Below are 9,284 nucleotides of genomic sequence, written 5' to 3'. Positions count from 1 at the left end.
CACTTGGGTGGGAGTTGTAAGACCATGGCTAGAAGGTCCATATTAAGTAATTCATTACACCGCACAATTGTATCCATAACAATACCCAAAAGCAGAGACCCCATATCCCCACAACCAGGCTCAGTAGGGACCTACTTGGGAGGAGAGGGGCACCCCTGTCCCTCTGCCCCCTCCCCCATGTCTAAGTCAATCTGTCATCCTATCATTTCACCAGCAAAAAATGTGCTGCCTTCCCGAAATATTCAGCCAAAATGTTAACTTGCACAAATGATTAGTGTAGAAAAAAATTGGAAAAAGAAGCAAAGGAGAGGGAAGAAAGGAGGGATGGGATGGGGTGAGTGTCACATGACCCCACCAGCCTTGCCTCAGGGACTCTCCTGGTCAAATCAGTTGCCATCCAGTCGACTCAGTATGTGTCAGAGTAGAATTATGCTCCACAGGGTTTTCAATGGCTGATTTTTCAGAAGTAGATCCCCAGGCCTTTTTTCCAGGATGCCTCTGGATAGACTCAACCATCAACCTTGAACTGCCAACTTTGTGGATTAGCAGCTGAGCGTTGAACCATTTGCACCACCCAGGGACTCCTGGCCACCCCCAATTTTACTTCCTTAAGCTCCAGGCCCCACTGTCCCCCACGGGAATGGGGACACATTCCCTGTGCTCTAAGTTTATTTAAGAAATTGCACTTTTTTTTACATCAATAAATATACACATCTGAGCATTGTTCTTAAAACTTAATGCTTAGGAATGACACAAAATATGATCTGTCTAGATGAATTAGAAAATACATTTGAGTATTGGAAAGCAATCCCCTGGTAACATTTCCATCCAAACTCAGGCTTCACCTACGGAGCGCGCGCCCGGCCCATTCTAGCATCGTTGGGCTCCATCTTCAAGACCACCCTGCGTGGGTCCGTTATAACCTTGAGGCTAACACAGTGAGCCCACGGCGGAGGCTGTATTTGAACCTGGGTTTACGGATGCCAGGGCCCAGCCACTTAATGCCCAAAGACCCCCAATGTCATGGGAACAGGGATGGTTAAAACCCCTATCACAGCCAAGGAAACTAAGGCACAGATCTTTCGGGCCCCAAACCAGGTGGTAACTAGCCAGGTCCGCCTGGTGGCCTAGCCTGGGACTTATTCAAGTTGGATGGCGCATCGGGCGGGGGTCCCCGCGGCAGCAAGAGCCTGGAGGGAAAGACTGCGCTGGACAGAAACGGTCAGGGCTGCGGGTCGCTTTAAGGCCCGCGTCCGCGTCCGGTCGACGGGTTTGAAGCGCTCTCTGCCTTTAAGGCGGGAGAGGGGCGGGGCTTGAGGGCGGGCCTGAGGGATGACGTCACCCATTCCCCTTGGAGGCGCGCGGCAGGGGCTGGGCTCCGACGAGTCCTTTAAGGCGCGGCCCGTCGGCCGGCGGAAAAGCGGCTTAAAGGCGACGCGTGGCGCGATGGCGGCGGCCCCACGGGCGGCCCGGCGACGCGGGCGGCTGCTCCCGGCGCTGCTACTGCTGCTGCTAGCGTCGCCGCCCCTGGGTGGCCCGTCAGGCGCTGCCGCCTACTTCCCCGAGGAGCGCTGGAGCCCCGAGTCCCCGCTACAGGCGCCGCGCGTGCTCATCGCGCTGCTGGCGCGCAACGCGGCCCCCTCCCTGCCCGCCACGCTGGGCGCGCTGGAGCGGCTGCGGCACCCGCGGGAGCGCACGGCGCTGTGGTGAGCCGCCCTCTGGGGCACCCTTAGGGGCGGGCCCGACCCTGACCCTGCCGCCTGCCCGCCTCCCCCCCCCCCCCCCCCCCACATTGTACAGTAGGTCTACACCGCACCCTACCGGCTGACCCTTCACTGGGCCAGGCCCTAACCTGCTGGCTGATCCCCTGTTAGAGCAGATCTACACCGCACCCTGCCGGTGACCCCAGTGGGTCGGGCCATGCCCTAACCCTGCCTGCTGCTCCCCTTTGGTGCGGCCCGGGCCCGAACCCTGCCTGCTGTAGCCCATGAGGGCGGGTCTATACTGCGCGCGCCCTGCCTGCTGTCCCCCATTGGGCCGGGCTGGGCCGGGCTGGGCCCACACGTTCCCTCTGCTTTTTGTCCTAACTCCCTTCCTCACATTAGGGTGGACCAGGCCTTGCTCTGCGTGCTGTTCCCCATTGGGCTGGGCCAGACCTTAACCCTGCCTGCTGTCCCTCATGCAGGACCGGTCCACGCTGCGCCCTGCTTACTGAACCCGCATTAGGAGGGCCCAGGTCCTGCCCTGCCTGCTGCCCCACGCGTGCCCGCTGCTTGCTGTCCTCCCCCTACCCTTCCATCCATTAGTGTGGGAGGACCAGCTTTATGCCTCTTGTCCCCAGTAGGGAGGTTGAGGCCACTGCCCTGCCTGCTGGCCCCCCATTAGGGCAGATCTGGACTACGCTGCCGAGGACTAACTCCCTAACTCCTCCCCGTGTGCTTGTGGCTGCCCAGGGGACCCAGAGTCTGTGGCCTCCACCACATTGGGGTATTACCGTGACCCCATCACCTTTGCACTAACTGAGAGTCTTGCCCTGCTCCTGTTGCCACCTACACCCCGTCTGCCTCGTCCAAGTTCGAGGACTCCATCAGACCCTGGCCCTCCCCACCGACAAGCATGGGTGGGGAGATGGGACCCGAGGATGGTGGGGGGGCGGGTAGGGTGGAAGTTGATACTGCCTAGAAGGGGATGCGTGTGCCTGTTGGAATCCGGCAGAGCCAAGAGGGAAGCCTCAGACTGGGGACTTAGCACCTCCTACTTCTGTTTCCTCATCCGGAAAATGGGGATATTATTATAACTCTTCTTGGATTTGTCTCTTAGGATTAACCAGTTAGTGTGTGTGAGGCCTTTAGTGCTTTGTACAGGGACCAGAGCTGCGGTTAGCATTATTCTTGTCTGTGGTCCCGGTGATTATTACTGTCATTGCTGCTGTGGTTATTGTTGACTCAGTAAGAATGCGTTTGGAAGAATTAGCTCTGGGCTCCATGATCAAGCTGGACTTCCAAATGTACCCTCTTTCTTCTACCCCAGGTTCCCCAGCCCCTGATAATCCAGGCACACAGTTGGTGCTGAGCAGATGTTTGTTGAATGAATGCATGACCACAGCCTGCTCTGAGGAGATGTCGCTCTTAGGAGTGAATCAGGGAAGGCTGGGTGGAAGTTAATTTTTTATTAACTTGTACATGCTGAGTCCCAAGACGTGGTTATAAGACCCTAGATGCTTTAAAACCCACAATTTCTAATGTATTTGTCCAAAGTTAGCTCATTCAGTCCCCTCGATAGCCCTGTGAGGTGGGTCCTTTCATCATGCTCTGATTACAGATGAGGAAACTGAGGCAGGGGAGGGGAAGCATCTTGCCCAGGGCCACACAGCTGGTGGGGACTGAGCCGGGATATGGATTCGCCGCTGTCTGGTCCTGCCTCAGTCTCCCTGCCTACACTGACTGCCCTTTTCTGACTACAGGGTGGCCACTGACCACAACGCAGACAACACATCGGCTGTGCTGCGGGAGTGGCTGGTGGCTGTGAAGAGCCTGTACCACTCTGTGGAGTGGCGGCCAGCTGAGGAGCCTAGGTGAGCAGATGGGCCCTGTCCCTGCTCACACACCCTCCATGACTCCCTGTTGCTCCAGGATGAAACACCAGCCCCTCAGCCCAACTCTGCTGCCTTAAGCTCTGGCTACTCTTACCAATTCTTAGCTTCAACAGTGGGTCATAATCTCCCTCCAGAACTTTGCCCCAGCCGTTCTCTCTGCCTAGAATTCCCTCACTCCTTGTCTTTCTGGAGAATGCCCGTGGCTTTGTTCCTTTCTCAGTCTCAACCCTAGGATGGCTGTGCTATTTAGCTTCCCTAACCCCCTGGGCAGCCGGGGCCCCGGCCTCCTCTCACCTTTCAGTTTCTTTCTTTCTCTCTCTCTCTTCCTCCTTTCCTTTCTCCTTTTCCCTTCCCCTCCCCACCATTGGAGACAGTGGTGATTCAGGAGTAGCATATTCTCGCCTTCCATACAGGAGACCTGGGTTCAACTCCCAGCCACTGCACCTCATGTGCAGCCACCACCTGTCTGTCAGGGGAGGCTTGTGTGTTGCTGTGATGCTGAACAGGTTTCAGCGGAGCTTCCAGACTAAGACGAGTTAGGAAAAAGACCTGGTGATTGACTTCCAAAACTCAGCCAACAAAAACCCTGTGGATCACAATGGTCTGATCCGCAGCTGATCATGGTGATGGTGCAGGACCAGGCAGCATTTCATTCCATTGTGTATGAGGTTGCCATGAGTCGAGGGCAGCTAACAACCCCACCCACTGCTCAGACACACTCAGGTCAGTGGTGTCACTAGGGCTGGTGTCACCCAATGCAGTAACTCATAGTGTCACCCCCACAATGGACCTCCTCCCATACCAGACCATACAGAATCCTTAGTAATGATTTTTATGCTAATCTTACTCGTAACTCGTACTTCCTGTATATCACTCCTTTTTTTCCTTAAATTACTACTTCATTCTCGAAAAAGTTATTGATAAGGTTCGCAAATACTGATTACCACAATACTGTAGCTAGAACACCAGAAAATTTGACAAAATCAGAGACTGTAAACACACTGACAGCAACAAAAACAACAGCGCACGCTTTTAGCATGCGGACAAAACCACGTGATCCGAAGTATCACTGTGATTGGGTAATGATGACAGCTCTGACCAGCGAGCATTAGAAGGTTCAAAAAGTAAATTAGCACAGGGTTTTAGCCTTGTAGGCATACTGATGCATGCAGGCTGGGCTGATGAAAGATGTTTTTGTTGTTATAACTAACTGCAGGGATATTTTTATCAACAGTCATTTTAGTGTCACCCCTCCAGCAGTGTCACCCAGTACAGTCCGCACCTCCCTAGTGACGCCACTGAATTGGGCTCCAAGTTTTTTCCTGCTCTGTGTTCTTTTCCTGTCCCAGTGGCTCCCCTCACCTCTGGAGAACATGCTTGTTTGGCATCCGAGGCCCCTTCTCCCTCCACACCCCCAGCCACACTGAGCTTTCTCTGTCCTCCATATCACCACGTGGCTTTCTCCCCTTCGGGCCTTTGCACGTGCTGTGCCCCTTTTTGGAGTCCCTGGGTAGCACAAACAGTTAAGCGCTCGACTACTAACCGAAAGGTTAGAGGTTCAGGTCCACTCAGAGGCACTCAGGAGAAAGGCCTGGCGATCTGTGACAGAAAACAGCCATTGAAAACCCCATGGAGCACAGTTCTCTGACACACATGGAGTTGCCAGGAGTCGGGGTTGACTCGACAACACCTGGGTTTTTATTAGTGCTTCTGCCTGGGATACACCCCTCCCCTCCTCTTCTCTCCTTGCTCACTCCTTCCCATCCTCCATCCACCAACTCCAGCTAACACATCCCCTCCTCTGGGAAGCCCTCTCTGACTGCCCGCAAGGCTGGCTCAGGCACTCTCTGGGCTCCATCAGCACCCCATCCCTCCCACATTATGGCTGCCTCTCCGCAGGCTCTACCCAGATGAGGAGGGCCCCAAACACTGGTCTGACTTGCGCTATGAACACGTCATGAAGTTGCGCCAGGCAGCCTTGAAATCAGCGCGGGACATGTGGGCCGACTACATCCTGGTGAGTTTCTACGCCAGGCAGCCCGCAGGTCACCGGAGGTCTGGGAGGTTCCCAGAGGAAGACTCTACAGTGGGGTGCAGGGGCCATCCTTAACCCCATTTTACAGAGGGGGAAACTGAGGCTCCGAGAGAGGGAGTGAGTTGCCCGAGTTAGCCCAGCTGGGGTTTGATCCTGGACTGCCCCCCATGGTTGGACCCTTGCGTTGTCTCCACTTTTAGCACCTCTATAAATGATACCAAACCTTTGTGACACCCTCCTCCCCCGATGCCACTTGGGTCACTTCTGAGAAGCGCGAGGACAGGGTGGGGCAGGGGATGTTAGAGACACTTAGTTGCTGAGGCCTGACTTTCACTTCTTCCTCCTGGGTCCGCAGCGTCTTCCGGAAGGAAAGGGAGCTGTTGAGTCTTGAACACAGTAATGTCGCAATCAGTGTCCATATGTCATGGGCCTCCTGTGGGCTCCTTAACCTGGTCCCCTTGACCTGGATTTGATGCTGCCTGATTCTCTCCCCCAGTGTAGATGGGGAGGGCGGTGATGGCTGGGCCTGGCTCACCACGACAGTTGAACACAATAAAGCAACCTGACAATGCCTGGCTAGGCCTTGAGCTGTGGTTGGAACCTTCTTTGTTTATTATTCAACATGCAGTCTATAAGCCCCTACTGTGTGCGGGTCCTGTGCTGGCCCCTGGGGACACAGTGAGGGCGAGCACTGCTCAGCCACAAGGAAAGGTAGACATGACCAGAAAGCGAACAAAGCCATGTGAGGGAATATCCAAAGGCAGCCAGTGCTGGGAGGCCATTGTAAAAAGGTGACGAGATGGCATGATCAGGGCCAGGGGCCTCTCCAAGGAGGGGATGCAAGCTGAGACCCGTAGGAGAGAAGGAGTAGCCCGGGGAAGCTGGGGGAACAGTGTTCTGGGCAGAAGGAACAGAGGTGGGAGCAGGCTTGGGGCATTCCAGGAATGGTGAGGAGGCCAGAATGGCTGGAGCAGAGAGAGCAAGGTGTCAGGAATGGAAGCAGTGAGGTTGAAGTGGTGGTTAGGGGCCAGACTGTGCAGGCTGAGGGAGAGATTTGGCTTTTACACTCAGGGGACTGGGGAGCCAGAGAGGGTGTTTGAGCAGGGGAGGGCTGTGGTTGGATTTATGATTTTTAGAAGTCCACTGTGGCTGCTGTAGGAGCAGGGACTCCCGGGGTTAGGGGTGGAATGACAGCAGGCCAAGATATTGGTTGTGTTGATTCCCTCTGAGGGAAAACTATCCCATGCCTCTCTCCTAGCTTCTGGTGATGGCCCGCGATCCTTGACATTCCTTGCCTTGTAGATGCACTACTCGAGTCTCTGCTGTCTTCCCTCTGTCTCTCTGTCTCTCTTCTTTTTCATAAGGACACCAGTCATACAGGATTAGGATCCGCCCTACTCCAGTGTGACCTCATGCTAAACTAACTGGTAACATCTGGAAAGACCCTATTTCCAAACAAGTTCTCTCTAGGTAACCCTGCTTGAAGTGCAGGGGTGGATAACCCAGTAAGCAAGGTAAGCACAGGCTTACTTGTGCTTACTTACTAATCTGTAGCGAACAAAATCCGCCGCTATTAGGGACTATACATTTAAAAAGAGGCTTTGAATCTGTAGGAACGTGCAGTGGGGTTGGGTGAGAGACAGATGCCAGCCATACCTAGAAGCAGAATCTTGATGTGGTGAAGAAATGTGAAATTGTTCACTACAGACGATCTGGTAAGCAAGGTAAGCACCGTGCTTGCCTTGCCTAAGGGATAATCCGCGCCCATCACTGTGCCAATTGTATCACAGCAGTCAGGGAAATCTCAGCTTCCCTTCCCTGGTCAGGCCAGACCCCAGCTGCTCTACGCAGCCCTTTCTCTGTCATCCTCATTCACCTGGGGCCAGGTCAGCAGGTACTGGCTTTGTCTCTCACCCTCACCCACCCAGCGCCTCGTCAGCGGGTACTAGTCCTTCTCTGTCTCATCTCCATTCCCCTGGGGCCAGGGGACACTGGCTTCCATATTTCTTAGGTTCCATAATCAGTTAGAAGGACTCACAAACTCCAGGGAAAGGAGCATCTTTCATCTAGTAGATAAAAGGATACACACAGGGTGAGGTCTGGGAAGGATCTGGGCAGAGCTTCCATGTCCCCAGGGGACACGCTTACCCTCCGGAAAGCAGAGCGGATGTTCATTCCCTCCACCTAGGAAGCTCTGCTAAGCCTCTGTCTCCCAAGGCCTCACCAGGTAGCCATGATGGATTGCGTCGTGCTTCCTGAGGCTTAGTCAGCACTGGGCCCCCGGGTGATCTGTCCTGGTCTAGTCAGCCTCTACTTATTGGCCTCAGGCATGGTCCTCCTTCAGGAACCAGGGCCAAAGGCCAAATTGTTTACTATAAAAGGGGTCACACACCTCACACAATCCATAACAGCAATGTATCAGACCATTTACAGAGGAGGAAGCTGAGGCTTGGGTAGGGGGTGACAGGTCACCTAGTGGGAGTCACAGAGCCAGCAAGGCACAGAGGTGGGGCAGGGACCACCCTGGACCATCTGCACAGGGCCGCCTTGTCCCACTTCCCTGGGTTTTCCTTTCGTGGTTTGAGGTTGGCAGGTTTTCACGTCCTTCCCCCTGCAAACCTGGGTGGAACTCAAGGTCTTGGTTCAAAACTCAAAGCTGCCTTTGATACAAAATGATATTTTTGTAAGTGGGGACTTCGAAAATTTACGTTGGAATGCGAATCATTTGTCTAATGTTTTAAAATTTTTATGAAAAAGGCTTTTTTTCCTCCTTTTTACAAAAAAATTATAGATGTTAATTTTAGGGAAAAAACATAAGAAATAGTATTGTGGGAAAAAATATAAGAGAAAATATAAAAATTATAAGACAAATAAGAAGCTTAAGAAAGAAACAAACCAAACCTTACGATCTTGTCTCCCAGAGAGACCTACTTTTTGGCTGTGTTTTTGTTTTGTTTCTTAGGTGCAATTTATATAACCAAATTAACCATTTGAAAGTGAACAATTCAGTGGCATTTAGTCCATTTACAAGGTTGTACAACAACCACCTTTGCCTAGTTCCAGAACATTCTCATCACACGATAGGAGACTCCATGCCCATTAGCAGTCACTCCCCATCCCGTCTGCCCCCAAGCTCTAGGCAACCACAAATCTACTTTCTATCTCTATGGATTTGCCTGTTCTGGATTTTTCATGTACATGGGATCATACATTGTGTGGTCTTTTGTGACTGGCTTCTTTCACTGAGCATAAATACAGCTCTGGAGGCCAGAAGTCTGAAATCAAGGTGTTGGCAGGATCAGTTCCCTCTGGAGGCTCTAGGGGAGGATCCTTCCTTGTTTCTTCCAGCTTCTGGTGGCTCCAGACGTTCCTGGGCTGTGAGCACATCACTGTAGTCTCTCCCTCTGTCTGCACATGGCTGTCTTCTCTGTACCTGGCAGTGCTGCCCATTCTTCTTTATTGTGGTAAAATATACATAACAAAAAGATTTCCATTTTAATTGGCATAACACAGTTTATTTATTTATTTATTTTATTGTTGTAGTTTAGATGAAGTTTACATTTCAAGTTAGTCTCCCGTACAAAAATTTATACATACATTGTTATGTGACCCTAATTGCTCTCCCCATACTGTGACAGCACACTCCTCCTTTCC

The 9,284-nt window shown here is 52.8% G+C and overlaps 1 protein-coding gene across 1 annotated transcript in view; it reads left to right on the top strand.

Annotated features, from left to right (window-relative positions):
• Window positions 1-1,405: 1,405 nt before the first annotated feature.
• Window positions 1,406-9,284, top strand: part of COLGALT1 (collagen beta(1-O)galactosyltransferase 1) — a 22,150-nt gene continuing 14,271 nt past the window's right edge. Inside the window, exons 1-3 of the mRNA XM_004384400.2 lie at window positions 1,406-1,706; window positions 3,464-3,574; window positions 5,495-5,612. Of these exons, the coding sequence (XP_004384457.1) occupies window positions 1,447-1,706; window positions 3,464-3,574; window positions 5,495-5,612 (489 nt within the window). The 5' untranslated portion in view covers window positions 1,406-1,446. The remainder of the gene's footprint in view (window positions 1,707-3,463; window positions 3,575-5,494; window positions 5,613-9,284) is intronic.

The sequence above is a fragment of the Trichechus manatus genome, unplaced genomic scaffold (assembly GCF_000243295.1).
Source record: "Trichechus manatus latirostris isolate Lorelei unplaced genomic scaffold, TriManLat1.0 scaffold00122, whole genome shotgun sequence".
NCBI lineage: Eukaryota > Metazoa > Chordata > Mammalia > Sirenia > Trichechidae > Trichechus > Trichechus manatus.
Note: the sequence above shows the minus strand (reverse complement) of the source record. Positions and strands in the feature narration are given on the sequence as shown.